Source organism: Meleagris gallopavo, chromosome 24 (assembly GCF_000146605.3).
Source record: "Meleagris gallopavo isolate NT-WF06-2002-E0010 breed Aviagen turkey brand Nicholas breeding stock chromosome 24, Turkey_5.1, whole genome shotgun sequence".
Classification (NCBI taxonomy): Eukaryota; Metazoa; Chordata; class Aves; order Galliformes; family Phasianidae; genus Meleagris; species Meleagris gallopavo.
Window position 1 is genome coordinate 209,900 of NC_015034.2, and position 16,060 is coordinate 225,959.

Sequence of the window (16,060 nt, forward strand, 5' to 3'; positions counted from 1 at the left end):
TGCATCATTCCTCTTTCTTTTCCACTCACAGAACATGAACATTCAGGTGGAGGACATCAGGATCCGGCCCATCCTCGCCACCTATCGCAAGCGGGTGCCCGTCACGGAGGGTTATGTGGAGGTGAAAGATGAAGGGACCTGGAAGCAGATCTGTGACAAGCACTGGACCATGAAGAATTCCCGAGTCGTCTGCGGCATGTTTGGGTTTCCGAGCGAGAGGAAATACAACACCAAGGTCTACAAGTAAGAGCAGAGCTCTGTGTGTTCCTTTGAGCACTCGGGGTCTTGTTCAGAAAGCCCAAATTGTCAAATGGCACCGGAGACCTCGAGGTAGAATAAGCTCTGACTGCTTAATCCCTTCAGATCAGGTTTTCCTTCTGTGTAAATACTTCAGACATCAGGTATTTCCTTGGATGGGCAGGGGGATGGTGTGCTTTGCTCCTCTACCAAGAGTATCACTGTTAGAAGCTGATAGCTCCTGCAGTAGGAGATGTGGGCATTCAGCCCAGTACATCCCTTTGTTGGCACCTATGGGGCGGTCAGTTCTCCCATTAGCAATGGGTTCAGGTCCTGTGTTGTGTGCAGGGGTTGGGTGGACACGAGCAAAACTCAGTAGACCCATTCTGTGTGAGCTAAGCTAAGTGCTTCCCATCTCTCAGCAAAAAGCAAAAAGTAGGGTCAGGTTTGGTGCTGAAGGCTCCATTGGGAGAACCCTGGAACAAAGCAGGCTTTTGTTGGCTGTATTGCCCGTGTTCCTCAGTCCTGGTCTTGCCCCTCCAATGACATGCTTACTCCTATCAAGCAGCTGCTCTCCAATTTAGGGCAGTTGTGATTTCAGTGCCGTTTCATATACATAGATATTTATTTTATATTTCTCGGTTGCTTTAAAACGAGGGGAGGAAATGGTGATCCCCAGGGAGAAAGAATTTCGTGTCTTTGAGAGCCGCAGGCTGAGCAGTTCAGGCTGTGTTTCTCCATCCTGAAAGCTGGGAGCTCTGGTCTTTTGTTGTTGTTGTCAATGCTTTCTGTCACCATCCTTCATCACAGACGTAGCTCTTCCTACGCTGTTCCCTAGGAATAACACCCCAGAGCAGATGCTAAATAGTTTAAGCTCAGTTCTGTCTCATTTTTCCCTCTGCTTTGTGACCCAGGAGTGGGAAAGTGTCAGCCGGTGAGGGGGAAGCTCTCCAGGCAGGAGCTGTGGTTTTCCTGTTCTTTTTGGCCTCTGCATTGCTATTTCTGAAAGCTCCCCCTGGAACTGGCTGGCCAAGTCTCATTTATTTTGTTAGAAAGACCGTGATCAATAGAAGAGGTCTTTGGGTTGGGAAAGTGTAAAGCCATATAGCAGCAGAAAGAATATAAAGTGAATAACCCAGGTGGAGCTCTGCTTTGGGAGCCAAGCAGTGAGCTGATAATTGCTAGCAGGCAGTTGTTATCCATAGGAACATTTGCTCCCATCAGAGCAGCAAACTCAGACCTGAGATTCCCATTCCCTTCACCAGAACAGGAGGACGGAACACTTCTAGTAAAACAAAGCAGATTTTTCCTGCTTCTCAGTTATGGCATTTCCAAGAGCATTAACTTTAGCAGCTGGAGCCATTTGCCCTAAATAAAAGGATGCGTGTGATTGTCCTGTCTTTTGCAATAGCACTAGCAGAGATGGAAAAGCTGATGCACAGTTTTTCAGCAGCACTGAAAATCCCATTCACTGGAGCTGGAGTTATGAATGTGCAATGCTAACCACCAGGCTCGTGCACCTTGCTACCAAAACAACATCTTGTGCTTTGTAAAACACAATTTTAATGAAGTCTTTTAATGAAGACCCAAACCACCCTCATTGGTGAGCTGAGCTCGCCGGTCCTCAGCTCCCACCACGGCTGTGCTATGGTGGGAAGTGAAATGATGTGCAGATGGATCTTGCTTGAAAGAAAACAAGTTAGTTCATTGTTGTCACCGTGCCAGGGTTTTATTCCTGAATGTAACTCAGGCTCTGCAGTTGACAACGTGATTTATGTTCGGAAATGAAACAAATCTTCAGTGTTGTTTCCATGCTCTTGTTCGTGCTTCAAAGCGGTTTTATATAAGAGCTGTTTGTTAACTCCTCCTCCAAGCCCTGCTCTGAGCAGCATTAAACGCATCCTGCTGACAGGGACAGCGCGAGCTTGTGAGCTGAGATGTCTAAGGCAGAGAATGAGCCCGATGCCTTCCTGATGTCCTCCTACAGCTTTTGTCCAAGGGCATTCAAGGAGTGAATGATGTGGCCGAAAGAGTGGACGGTTTGCCCATGGGTGGCCAAAGGGTGGAGGAAGAGCTCAGCAGTTCCAACACACTTTGTTCAGTGTCTGCCTGAGTAGCATCTCTCAGTTTAACCGGTCTGAGTTGTATATTTGGTCGCTTGTGTGGGGCTTGCAGTAGAAATCCTCGTGGTTTGGTTCTCTCCAGCAAAGCCAGGGTCCTAAGGGCTCCAGGAGAAGGTCAGGGCACAAAGAACTCTCCAGCTGCCATTCAGTTGCCATGGGTGACTTTCCCAGCACGTGTGTGATTTGCTCTCTGCTCTCCTTGTCCTCTCCGACATGTTCTTACAAAGCCATGCCCTGTGATGCTTCCCACAGCCCTCACACTTAACCTGTGGCTTTTTTTCAAGCTTACACAGTGAAGATCCATCTCTTCCGACGTGCTTTGGGTTCCAGCATGACCTCGAATTGGCCGAACTCAGCACGACTGCTCGCTCACCCCTCTGATCTGAGCAGCGTTGTGCTTGGCTTGCACCAACGCCAGCCAGAGGTGGGCTGCACCCTTTCTGTGCTAAATAGCAAGAATGCCCCGAGTTTCTGACTGTAGAGATCATCTGCATTCTGCTTTTTTCACATATCCATTCTGGGGAAGTGAGGTGGGGCTTCTCTGGCTCTTTTTCCCCAGCTTACTTAGGGGCTGCTAACACCAACCAGATGTTCATGCCTCATAAAGTTTCCAGGATGAGGTCATTGTTTGCTATTCTAAGGCATCCCCGTAGTTACTGCTCTAAGACAGGCCCTGTTTCTTGTCTGCTTCAGAGTTCAGAGCTCACTGCATGTGTGTGTATGGGGGGTTCCTCGGTGAGAACACTCCTCCTGGTTCTCACTTCCAGTGCACAGAATGGTGAAGCAGAACCAGAGGAGTAAAGTCACTGCGTGAGGCTCTTGCAGATGTTCTCCAGTGTGTAACATCTGCCTATAACCCTAATGTCTGCCCCGGGGCTCTGTGGTCTCCCCATCACGTGGTGCAATTGCCTGTCTCCAGCCTGCCTGTACCTGGCCTTACCTCCAGCCCTGAGAAATGGGGCTCCGGGCAGGATTTGCTGGTGGCTCTGAGCCTGGACAGCTGCTGGGCTCATCAGCAGAGCTTTGTGAGCAGACGAACATCCACAGTGGCACAACGTAGTTCATGTGGGACCACCGAAGAGCATCATCTGGGACAACCTAGCTGAGTCACCAGTGTGGTTTCAAGCAGCCAACCTAGAAAAATGCTCCTTGTTTTGTTTTTTTTTACCAGATCCTGGCCAAGCTCTCCGTCCCACTCACTGGTCAGCACTGCTGTTGTCTCTCCTTGCACTGTGCTCTGCCTTTGCTCACAGCTAACCCTGGAGCAAGGAGCAGCACAGGGATCCAGCAGAGCCACGTCAGATCCCAGCGAGGCGTTGGCTCCCAGCACCTCTGCTTCCTTCAGCTTCTCACATTTCCTTTTCAGCAGTGCCCTGATCCATATTTACACTTCGCTGACTCTTTCAGCCCTGGTACAGTTGTCTGACTGCAGCTAGGATGAATGAGGGATGCTTTCTTTTCCCATTTATCACACGTGCCCTTTCCCCTTAGCAGTCCTTGGAGCAGCTCCAGTTTGGGAGCAAGAAGCAGGAACTGCTGCCAAGCTCCTCTGCTGCAAACATGTAAGCGAGGAGATTTCTCTCACTCCCAGATACTGCTTTCAGGCTCACAGTTGTTAACACTGCAGCTCTAAGAAGCAGGAGGGCCATAGCTCTCTGCAGCTGATAGGGGATGGCCAGCAAGGGGAGCAGCTCATTCTGGGAGAGGTTTTTTGGGGGACGTGTTAGCATGCTGCCTTTTGAGTTAATAGACCTATGGATTCTTGAGAGACAACATAACAGAAGGTCATTGTGAGTGTGAATGGAGAAGCCCTCCACCCCCTGCTCCATCCACCCCCCACTCCATCCATCCCTGCTCCATCTATCCCCGCTCCATCCATTTAATTACAAGGTGTCCTTTTCCCAAATGTAGCTCCATCGGTGCAGCTCCTCTAGATTCTGGCTCTTATATTTCTCTCCCCTTTGGTTTCTTTCAGAATGTTTGCCAGCAGGAGGAAGCAGCATTACTGGGCTTACTCCATGGACTGCACTGGGAACGAGGCGCACATCTCCAGCTGCAAACTGGGCAACCACCTCAACGTGGACACGGAGAAGAATGCAACATGTGACAATGGGATGCCCGCGGTGGCCAGCTGTGTCCCTGGCCGTGCCTTTGCCCCCAGCAGCCACAGTGGCTTCCGAAAAGCCTTCAGGCAGGAGGTGAGCAGGGAGCAGAAAGGAGAAACCGGGAGAGCTCTGCACTGTGCCGTCCTCGCAAGGACGCGGTGCCAGGCTTGGAAGGGCAGCTCAAGTAGTAAGCAAATAAATTTGTCACGTTTCTGTCTGCTCCAGCCAATTGAACGAGTGCCCACTGCTGCTGGGCTTTGCTGTTTTGCAGTCAATTAAATGCTGCTGAGCTCTGTCTCCTGTAGAGATCCAATGGAAGTGAGGTTGTATTTCCACTACTCTCATGTTTTCTGCAAAGAAGTGCCTTGAGAAGGAGGGAAAACCTGCAGGAGAGTTCGGGAGAGCTGTGTTTGTTTAGTCTAGCAAAGAAGGCTGAGCATAGCATAAAAATCCTCAGCTATGCAAAAGGCTGTTAGAAAACAAGCCTGGATTCAGCTGCTCTTGGTGTCAGTGGGGCAACTGAATGGGGAAGAATAACAAACATGTTTTAGGTTGATGCCGAAGGAAATCCTCTGTCTGTAAGGTATGTTCACCTTTAGGGGGGGATCGCAGAGCTGCAGGCCCTTAATACTGGGTTGGTATTTTGCACTGTGGATCTCAAGATTAGCCTGCATTCCCCAGCCCTGTGCTGTTGTGACTGTAGGAGTGGGTTTTTTCTTGGTGTTCAGAAGACCCCAGACAGTACCCTAAAATCCCACTCTAATAGAAGCCATAAGGATTTAGATCTCGGGGTGAAAAGTCTTGTAAATCATTACTAATCTTCTAAGCCATGCATGCTGCCAAGTAATTCTTTAAGCTTTTGTGTTGGCTTTGGATATCCTTTGTGTGACCCCAAGCCTGGAGAACTGCGTATGCTTCCAGCTTTAAAAGTGATGGTTTCAGTGCTCTCAGGCTCTGCAGACCTCATGTGGTGTTCCCACAGCTCAATCCACATCTCTCGGGTGCTGCAGCAGATGGAGGGCTGCTCTGCTTGGCACTGGGATGGAGCACCTTCATCCCATTGGGAGGGAGGGACTGCAGGACTGCTGCAAAGCTCCTGTTGACCCCATTTTTGGAGGGGTCCTTGATCTGTGAAGGGTATCAAGGCTGGTAGATCCCCAAGGGCATCTAGTCCAAGCTGCAGCAAAGTGCACTCAGGTGTCTTTGATCCAAGCTGCCAGCATTTTCAGTACAAAGAGTTATTTGAAGAATGAGACTTGCAAAGGGCTGGTTGCTTGGTAGGAAAGCAGCAAACAACTGGCCGTTAACTAATTAATGCAACTAATTTCATCTTAGGGAGATAAGCACCACTTCATCTCGTGGTGGTGATGAGTTGATGGTTAGAACTGATTGGACTTGATGATCTCAGGGGTCTTTTCCAACTTCAAAGTTTCAATGATTCTGAGGGCATAGTGGGAATGGGGTGATGGTTGGACTTGGTGATTTTAGAGGTCTTTTCCAGCCTTAATGATTCCATGATTCTATGGCCATAGGGGTGATGGGTGATGGTTGGACTTGATGATCTCATTGGCTTTTTCCAACCTTACTGATTCTACGATTTATCTCATAATACAAAAATTTACCTTCAGCCGAGATGCTTAAGTGCTTTATATTCAAGGTCCGCCTTCGAGTTCTTCAGCACACGCAAGGAGAACTGAAGTGTCTCTTCCATCCATGTCTTCCAGCAACCTCTGGTGAGGCTGAAAGGAGGAGCCAACACCGGCGAAGGCCGAGTGGAAGTGCTGAAGAATGGGGAGTGGGGCACGGTGTGCGACGACAACTGGAACCTGGTGTCTGCCAGCGTGGTGTGCCGGGAGCTGGGCTTCGGCAGCGCCAAGGAGGCAATCACGGGAGCAAGGCTGGGGCAAGGTAAGGGCAGGGGAGCTCTGGGGACCCTCCGTGTCCCATTCTCCCCTGAGAACCCCCTCATGATCCAGAGCAGCGTGTTTTCGCTGGGATGTTTGTTTTGGGTGCCAAGAATTTCTTCTCTCCTCTTAATAAGTCTCCTGAGGCTGTGCCTTAGGGAGGCATTGCGGATTCCTTGAAAGAATTCCGGTGCCGATGAGTTTAACCTTCCCTCAAGCAGCTGTTCCAGTAATTACTTCTTCGTTATCGCATCCGTTGCACTCAAATTCTCTTTACAAGTTCTCCAGATGCACATTACTAGAAGGCTCCTGGCAAAAGTGGGTCTTGGACATAGACCTCAGACACTCTCCAATTTAAGTCCAGAACCTTAATTTAGCCTGCTAAAAATAGGAGGGCTGTTTGCACAACTCTGAGCCAACTTGGGTTTGGATTTCCTGTAGCTGGGAGTTGGTTCAAATCCCAAACTCTGGTAAATGGCAACTCAAAGCCTAACATTTGCCCTCTCAAACCAACTGCTGATTGCCTTCATGTGAACCCTATAGATAATGACACCAAACCCAACCTTTCATAGTGAAATGCAATGAGCAGGTGGTATTTCTTCAGACCAGCATGGCTTGGAGAAAGGAAAGTGCAAGACAAGGAGAGCTTTAAAATGGGACTTCTCTGTTGGATTTGCAAAACAAACAAACAGAAATCCAACGATGATGCACTGGGATGTGCAAGGTGAAGCACACAGGGATGGGTGAATAGCAATCCCAATTAAAACAAAAGGGATCTAGTTCTGAAAGCAAGGTGCTTAGTCCCGTGGTCTGAATGTGCTATCTATCCATTGCAAGGTCCTTAGGAGAACCAGGGTAAAAGCCCAAGCAGTGGGTGAACATGTTTGTTGGGTATGCAGCCCTAATTCCATTCTTCTGCTAAAGGCAATGGCATGGGGAAAATGCAGAGATGTGGCCCTGCCCTCTGGTTTTGTCATCGCCTGGGTATGACTTTGTCAGGGTAGAATGTGAGGCTGGATGCGTGCTGCATTCTTGGTGCATCACCCTCCAATTCTGGTCAGCACCATTCCTCCTACAGAACTGCTTGCAGGACAGTATTGCCATTTCCAGCTGCAGACCACTAAATGGATTTTAATGAGAGCAAAAAAAAACCAGATGTGCGTGCCACAAATGCCACAAATCTGCAGAAATATGCTGGAGAGCTCTTGTTGTTGTTGTTGTTGTTGCTATTGCATTTTCCCAGTCCTTGTGCTGCAGTCTGTGGAGGTGAGGGGTTCACCGGGCACGTCATTAAGCTGTGAGGGATCTGAGTCCCTGGTTTGCTGGCTGCCATGCGGTGAGGAAGGCTCCAACTGGCAACAGAAAGGTTTTTGAGCAAAGGATCCCACCTCCCATCAGCAAACCAATTATCTTTTCCTGCCTTGAAGGATAAAAGGAGCAGGCTTGGAGTTGGGTAACATGTTCCTCTGCAGAGAGGTGAGCACCAAGTGGCTCATGGTGAGGCAGTGCTGGTGGGATGCAGTCAGTGGAGCTGTCACCATCTTCTTTTGGGCAGCTGGTGTCACCTCTGGGTGACCCACTGGAGCAGTGGGTGTTGTTTCGGTGCCTTGAGCTGGACCCTCATTTATCTGTATGGTGTTGGTCAGCCCCTCTGGCTGTTGGGAGTGGGTGGTGGTGGTCATCACCGACACACAGATGTTCCTTTCTTGTCCATGTGTGTCCATCAGCAATTACGGGAACTGGTTTGCATAGGCTCCATGAAAGACTCTGTCTGTTTTGTGATCAAAAAATCTGATTAATTCCCCCAAAACTTCTTTCCAAATAGATTTGGACTCAGTTTGGAGTCAGGACATAGGATTTTTATAGGATTATTACCTTCTCATGCGCCTTCTCTCCTTTCAGGGTCTCTTTGGAAGTGACAGTTGTGCACTGTCACTTCACAAAGATGGAACCAATTATTCCTTTCCGATTTCTGCCCCCAGTGCCTTGGCACAATTTTCTGCAGCAACTAAAGTCAATGGCTCCCTTCCTGTTTTGTTACCAGTCTTGTCACAGTCGTTTGCCCCAAAGTGTTTCACTGGCCTTTTGCACATCCCCGTGTTACTCCATTTTGCTGTCCCAGTGAATGTGTCCATGTTGCATTTAAATGTCAGGTTTTGACCAAGAACAGATTCCTGTCACACAAACCAGCCAAAAGGTCATAATTTGTGAATTGCTCCAGCTGAAGTTTGTAAATTATGTAACAACGGAAACTTGGCTTTTTCTGCAGCGTGTGGCTCCCGGAGACTACTGGAAAGAATGTAAAATGGTAAAATTAATAATGATAATCTTGCAGCTCTTTTATTTTTACAAGAAATCGCTGGGATTTTTTTTCAGGATCACTGTATTTTGAATGCTAGAGGTCTGCAAAGTATTAGTAAATGGTTATTGGACAGTTCTCCACTCCCCAGTAGCATGGGCAGAAGATATGACCTTATTTTCTTCCCCTCCCGAAGGCATGGGTCCAATCCATCTAAATGAAATCGACTGTACAGGATTTGAGAAATCCATCACAGACTGCAAGTTCAACATGGAGTCGCAGGGCTGCAACCACGAGGAAGATGCTGCTGTCAGATGCAACGTTCCAGCGATGGGTTTCCAGAACCAGGTGAGAGAAGCCCAGAAGCTTAAATTCCTGAGCCTCAAAACTGACCTGTGATCCTTGCCCAGCTGCTGTGTCACCTCTGTTTGCAGTGGCATTTACTGATGGGAGGGTTTGTTGGTTTTTTTTGCCCTACAGCTGCGCCTGGTTGGTGGTCGCAACCCATACGAGGGTCGGGTGGAGGTGTTGGCTGAACGCAATGGCACGCTGCGTTGGGGCACGGTCTGCAGCCAGGGATGGAGCACTGTGGAGGCCATGGTGGTGTGCAGGCAGCTGGGGCTGGGCTTTGCCAGCCATGCCTTCCAGGTGGGTCCCCATGTATTCCTTGTTGTGGCATGGGTGAGGTTGGGTAGAATCATTATGGTTGGGAAAGACTTCTAAAGGTCTTCAAGGTCATCAAGTCCAAATGTCAACCCATTCCCATCGTGCCCACTCACAGAACCATTAAGGCTGGAGAAGACCTCTATGATAGCCAAGTCCAATTATTGACTCATCACCACCATGTCCTGAAATAGAATCATTAAGGTTGGAGAAGATTTCTAAGATCACCAACTATAACCCACCCCCATTACGCCCATAGAATTATTAAGGTTGGAAAAGACCTCTACAATTACCAAGTCCAATTATTGACCCATCACCACCATGTCCCCAAATAGGATCACAGAATCATTAAGGATGGTAAAGACCTCCAAGATCCCCAAGTCTAACCCCAACTCATCCCCACTGGCCGTGTCCCTCAGTGCCACATCTCCATAGCTCTTGGACACCTCCAGGGATGGTGTCCTCATTACCTCCCTGGGCAGCCTGTGCCAATGCCTGACCACTCTTTCAGAGAAGAAATTTTCCCTAATATCCAACCTGATTCTTGTTCTTCACTGGGTCTCACTGGGATTTGAGCTGAGTGAAGTTGGAAGCCAATTTTCTCCTGGTGTCAAATCAAAAGAAAACAATTTGATTTTGCTCCTGTTACTTCTCAGTGCAGCACATGGTGCAGCTGCATGCTAGCTCCCTGGGCTGTTGTTGGCTTTTGCTTCTCTGATGACAAATGCCCTTAAGCCTCCCTCCTCACTCATGACCAAGAACAGCACTTAAAAGGGATAAAAGCCACCAGCTAGCAAGTTTGGGACGACCACAGAAGGATGAAGTGTTCTTTCCCAGCAGAGCTCCTTGGCACAGGCAGCAGCCTGCTGTGCTGGCTGTAAGAAAGAGAGCAGCAGCCACAGAAATAGGACTGCATGCAGGGGAACAGAAGCTTCCCACACTAATAAAGGACAAGATCAATAATCCTGGTGCAAGACATGCTCCTGAATTGATGCACCCCTCAAGGATCACAAGGGCAGGCAGCTTTTGCAAGGAAATGTAGAACCTCCGGGCCTTTACTGCAGTTCCTGGTGTTGGCACAATGGCTCCCCAAAGGAACTGGCTTCTCTCTGGGAAAGCAGTCCCCTGCCAGAGCTGTTCTCTTGCAAAGTGGCCCCTGAGAATGGAGCTTTGGGGAAAATGTGGCTCACGCTGCCACTGAGTAAATAAAATTCAAGTGGGCTTTCATTGATAGAAAGAAAACTATTTCCCCCCCAAACAATTGCCAGAAAGCCAGAACTTGGGTGCAGAAGCAAAAAGCAGCGCAGAGCATCTCCTCCCAGGGAGCACAGGCTGTGCCACACTCCACCATTTTGGTGCTGTGTCCAATCCACTGGGCTTTTGACCAAGCCAGGATGCCAGGAGGACATACCAGGCTCCTGAGCAAGCAGATTGCCACGGGTTTTAAGTGTTGCTCATGGCCAGAGAGGGGACCTGGAGTCTGATGCCATAGGAGGGAGGAGGCTGGAGCTTTGCTGCAAGCTGGTTCCTCCAGCTGACTGCTTGCACAGCTGCCAAGCAGAGCACAAGAGCTGCGGATAGCCACGTCCCTTCAATGCTGGCCTTTCCAGCTCTGTTGACACAGCCCTGCGAGTCCAGTGAGAAACAAGACATTTTTTCCTTTAGCTGAGACTGTTGGTATTTAGAACAGAAAAGGCTCTTATGCGTATCCCGGCTGCACCAGCAAGGCGAGCATAAAGCTACACTGTGTAGAACAGGGCAGCCTGTGTGCAGAGTGTTGCTAACAGGGTTAACAAACAGCCTGTTGCAATGGAAGCAATGGTGCAGATGGGTTCTCTTTTCCTAGAAACGTTTCCAGTTTGGACACTAATGCAAGGACCAGAATTCTTTTTCTTCTTTCTTCCCTTCCCTTCACCTGAGCTTTGCCAATGCAGTTTGATTGGGGCTACTGAAGGTTTTGAGAAGGTGAGAGATGCTGATCAGCAGCATCCTGCCTCCATTCCTCTGCACTGACACATACCAACAGCTCCATCAGGAACCCCAATCCTTTAAAAGAGGGCACCGAACAAATCTGCCTCTGATGCAAGCTCATGCATGGAAGGAGAACACAAGTTATTCACAAGGATGCACAAATATTCCCCCAGCAGCCCATGAAATGGAGTGTAAATGCCTCTTTCTATCCCTCTGCCCAGGAAACCTGGTACTGGCATGGAGACGTCAGTGCTGACAGTGTGGTCATGAGTGGGGTCAAGTGCTCAGGGACGGAGATGTCCCTGGCCCACTGTCGTCATGATGGAGCCGACGTCTCCTGTCCCAGAGGAGGAGGTCGCTTTGGTGCTGGCGTGTCTTGTTCAGAGAGTGAGTTGTCATAAAATCACAGGTTGGGTTGGGTTGGAAGGGACCTTGAAGGTGATAGAATCATAGAGTGGGTTGGGTTGGAATGGTCCTGGGAGACGATAGAATCACAGAATAGTTGGGTGGGGTGGAAGGGTCCTTAAAGGTCATAGAAGCATAGGATGGGTTGGGGTGGAAAGGTCCTTAAAGGTCATAGAACCATAGGATGAGTTGGGGCGGGAGGGTCCTTAAAAATGATGGAATCATTGAATGGTTGGGTTGGAAGGGTCCTTAAAGCCCATCCAGTGCCACCCCCCACCGTGGGATTGTTGCCTCCCACCAGACCAGGTTGCCCAGAGCCCCATCAAACCTGACCTTGAGCCAGGGGTGGGACATCCACAAGCTCTCTGAGCTCCATGTCAGTGTCTCACTACCCTAACCTGGGCTTCAGTTCATTTTGTTGCATTTGCCCTGAGATACGCAGGAGAAAAGGACCTGCCCCAGCATCGGGATGGGGCTGACCGAAGGAAGGACTGGGCCCCTTCTAGCAAACTGTGGTGTGTTTAGGAGCCCATCAGCTCATTTCCCACCTCCCTCCCACCAGCTGCCCCCGACCTGGTGCTCAACGCCGAGCTGGTGGAGCAGACCGCCTACCTGGAGGACCGCCCCATGTTCATGCTGCAGTGTGCGCAGGAGGAGAACTGCTTGGCCAGCTCAGCCATCAACACCTCTGTCACCTCTGGGTACCGCCGCCTGCTGCGCTTCTCCTCCCAGATCCACAACAACGGGCAGTCGGATTTCCGCCCCAAAAATGGTCGCCACGCTTGGGTCTGGCATGACTGCCATCGGTGAGTGCTGTTGGGTCCATCGACCAAACCAATGTGGGCGGTGGGAACCAAGCAGATGCTGTGGTTCTGCAGTGATGGTGTGGGACAGGGTTGGTTTGCTTCTAATTTGGGAGCTGAGAAACTCAGCTCACAGCTTTTGTTCTGCCACTGCCTTAAGGTTTGTGCTGCAGAGAGCAACAAATTCTCAAGTTTTGGACTCTTCTATGAAGAGCGTGTGAGCAAAGTGGGATGTAGGCAGCGCTGCATCAGTGTCACAGTGCTGCAGAGCTTCGGATGGGGCACATGTCAGCACATACCTCGCAGCCAGGTTGCTTTTGTGACGTGTGTTGCTAAAACCTCAGCAGCAGAGAGCCCAGAAATAAGCAGATGGCAGTTTCAGGAGGAGGAAACCCAAATGGGTGCAGCACCTCTGCTTCTGCTCTGGCCCTGGAAGGGGGAATGTATGGGTTCTGCAAGGAGCTGAGCACATTGTGGGGTGGGTAAAGGAGACCTTCGGAGCAATTTGGGAGACTGCATAAGTGAGGTGAGATTGGGGAGAGGCCAAGAGCCATCTGTGTGCTCAAAACTGGATCCTTTATACGGAGGAGGATGAACTCAATTCCTCTTCAATCTTTCCAGTCTGTAAACAGCAGAAAGTAAACACCTCTTTGAGTGATTCAGACATATTTCAGAAAGTGAGTCAGGCTGGAGACCTCAAACTTCTATCAGAGGCTGCCAAAGGAGACAGCTCGCAAGTCAACAGCTTGGAAACGTCCCTTCTCTCCCTGTTGCCTCACCCCATCACTGGGAGCTTCTGTTCAGGAGCCTTTTGATGTGGGAGCAGAACAAAAATGGGAAAGACCATAGCAGGGAGTGAGAAGGGATTGACTTTTGGCAGGTGGTGGGTTTGGGTTTTGCTGGTTTTAGAGGGAAGGAGGTAAAAAGGAAACATTTCTTCCCCTTCCAGCCTTGCCCCCTTTTTCTGCAGCAACGTGTGCTGCTATACTATGGGTTGGAAGCTTTGAGCCACAGTTATTTTTACAGCTGGGAAGGAGGCGAGCTGTGCCTTGTGCTCAGCACTGCTGAATTTGGGTTGGCGTTGAATTGCGTGGGCATTGCCTCACTCCTGAGCCACACAGATGGGTTATGGTGTGTCTCAGGGTTTCAGGACCTCCTGTTCCCAACAAGTATGCTGTGGGTTTTCTCCCTGTCCCAAGGCTGGGATCATATGGAGTGTGTTCCATCAGTATGGCCACACTCATGCTCCCAGCCCTGACCCCATGTTGCACCCTGGTTCTTCCCACTGCCCTCAGTGCAGGTTCAATGCTTCACTGAACCAGCATTGTGGCATAGAACACAATGGTCAGCATTACCCAAACCCTGTAGGGGGTCTGACTTTGCTAATTATGGGCCTAACCTTGCTAACTATGAGTCTACAGCCCACCTCGTGTGCTCTCTCTATGCATTCGTGCTGGCAGTGCAGCCCAGGTTGAGTTGATGCTAACACCTCCTCATTTCAAGCTATGGGCTGGAAGGTGTGTGATGCCAGCTGTCATGTTGTTTAGCTCCCTGTGAAGTGAGTGCTGAGAAGATGCTTCCATCTGTCATTCGTTTTGAGGAGGGGCAGAAAATGGAAAATAGGTTGATAGTCTGAGTACACCCTGCGCTGATTACAGCCTGTCGGTACAAAGCAACTGAAATGCTTCTTGTTGTAGTGATGACGGCACACTAGAAATGATAACCTGGCTGCTGCTGCCCTTACAAAACAGTGTGTGATCCTACAAAGGCTCTTACCTGGAAGCAGCTTCAGCACCTGATATGGGAACCAGCCCTGGGCTGGGAGCCAGCGCGTAGGATGGTGCCCAGGGGAAGGTTTCCTGGCTGTGGTTTCTCTTCTTCTGCTCCTTCTGGTCCCCAGCACTTTGCATTGTTTCTATTCCACCACGCAGCTCCTGAGGGGCAGTAATTAACGAGCTGTTTTCCTTAATGAATTCTCTGTGTCTTGCAGGCATTACCACAGCATGGAGGTCTTCACCCACTATGATCTACTGAACCTCAATGGAACCAAGGTAGCTGAAGGACACAAAGCCAGCTTCTGTCTGGAAGACACTGAATGTGAAGCAGGTATGGCTGTTCCCTTACTCTCTATGGTACAAGAGAAACCCTACAGAGCCTGTGTGTTGAGGCTGCCAGACCTCAGCTTCTCACTTACAAAGTGTGCATGTTCTCCTTCCCATAAAGCAAGAAATCCCCAAACTTGCCTCCAGGTGATGACACAGGAGAGGTGGCAGCTCTTCCCATGTGTGTTACTGGTGCCTCCTTTTCAATACAAGACATTAAGCAAAGCAGTGTTGAACTGTCTCATCCAAAATTGTGTGCCTGTAGCTCACTGCTACCCATGGGAGCTAGAGAACAACCCGCCCTTGCCCTGACACGGTCTGAGAACCCAACACTGTGCTTTCAACTCCTTCAGATGTGCAAAAACAGTATGAATGTGCCAACTTTGGTGAACAAGGGATCACTGTTGGCTGCTGGGATGTGTACCGACACGACATCGACTGCCAATGGATCGACATCACCGACGTCCCACCAGGAGATTACCTCTTCCAGGTATGGAGAAAAGAGGTTTTTTATCCAGTAGGGGTGTCAAGAATGTCAGTCTTAAGTAACCCACGTGCAGCCAATGTTGGGTAGTCCTCCACAATCCACGTGCAGCTAACGCCAGTAACACAGATAGGTGACACGGAATGCAACGCCCTGCCTTGGACAAAGCTCTGAGGTTGTTTGTAAGCAATGCTTGCTTTGCTTGGGGATGGATGAAGTGCTATTCTTGGGGTGTTTGCAGGAGGAGTTCTGTGCCTGCAGTCTGCTTTGAGCAAGGGGAAGGAGGCGGGGGGAATTCTTTGGTTCTAAAAACAGCCCAGAGCTGCAGAGGAGCGAAGGGAGGAGGCATTATTTTTGTCTTCACTGCGATGGTGTGAAATGGAGAGGTGTTTGAGGGTATGTTTTGGTGTGTGGGCAAAGGTGTGATCTTGATCTGGCTTTAATTAAGGAGCCTCTGTCTGCTTCCCTCATGAGTTACAGTCACAGACTCATTAAAGTTGGAAAAGACCATTAAGATCATCCAGTCCAACCATGATTACGCTGCAATGAAAAAGCTCGACTCTCTCCCACCCTGATCCTAGACTCTCACATCCATTCACCTCCATTTAACTCCATCCCGTGTTTCTCCATCACTCCTAAGGTCATCATCAACCCCAACTATGAAGTGGCTGAATCTGATTACTCCAACAATGTGATGAAATGCCGGAGTCGGTACGACGGGCAGCGCATCTGGATGTACAACTGCCACACAGGTGAGAGATCAGCAGAGCCCAACTGCCTCCAATTTGCCTTAAAAATCATCAGATCCATTTGAAAATGGAATGAAGTTGCAGGCTAAGCTGAACCGTTTTTTAACATGGAAAGTAACAGCAGCTGCCTGTCAACTTCCAAATAAAGCCCATGGCAAAGCCAGTTTCCATGGTTGGCTGAAGTTCCTCAAGGAATGTTTTTACTGTTTTGTTTT

The 16,060-nt window shown here is 49.5% G+C and overlaps 1 protein-coding gene across 1 annotated transcript in view; it reads left to right on the forward strand.

Moving 5' to 3' along the window:
- The window catches only part of LOXL2 (lysyl oxidase like 2), a 32,847-nt gene extending 16,922 nt beyond the window's left edge, over window positions 1-15,925 (forward strand). The window contains exons 4-13 of the mRNA XM_019622600.1: window positions 32-243; window positions 4,336-4,558; window positions 6,190-6,373; window positions 8,865-9,016; window positions 9,149-9,316; window positions 11,524-11,689; window positions 12,270-12,513; window positions 14,501-14,616; window positions 14,966-15,102; window positions 15,737-15,925. Coding sequence (XP_019478145.1) covers window positions 32-243; window positions 4,336-4,558; window positions 6,190-6,373; window positions 8,865-9,016; window positions 9,149-9,316; window positions 11,524-11,689; window positions 12,270-12,513; window positions 14,501-14,616; window positions 14,966-15,102; window positions 15,737-15,910 — 1,776 coding nt within the window. The 3' untranslated portion in view covers window positions 15,911-15,925. The remainder of the gene's footprint in view (window positions 1-31; window positions 244-4,335; window positions 4,559-6,189; window positions 6,374-8,864; window positions 9,017-9,148; window positions 9,317-11,523; window positions 11,690-12,269; window positions 12,514-14,500; window positions 14,617-14,965; window positions 15,103-15,736) is intronic.
- The last annotated feature ends 135 nt before the right edge of the window (window positions 15,926-16,060 follow it).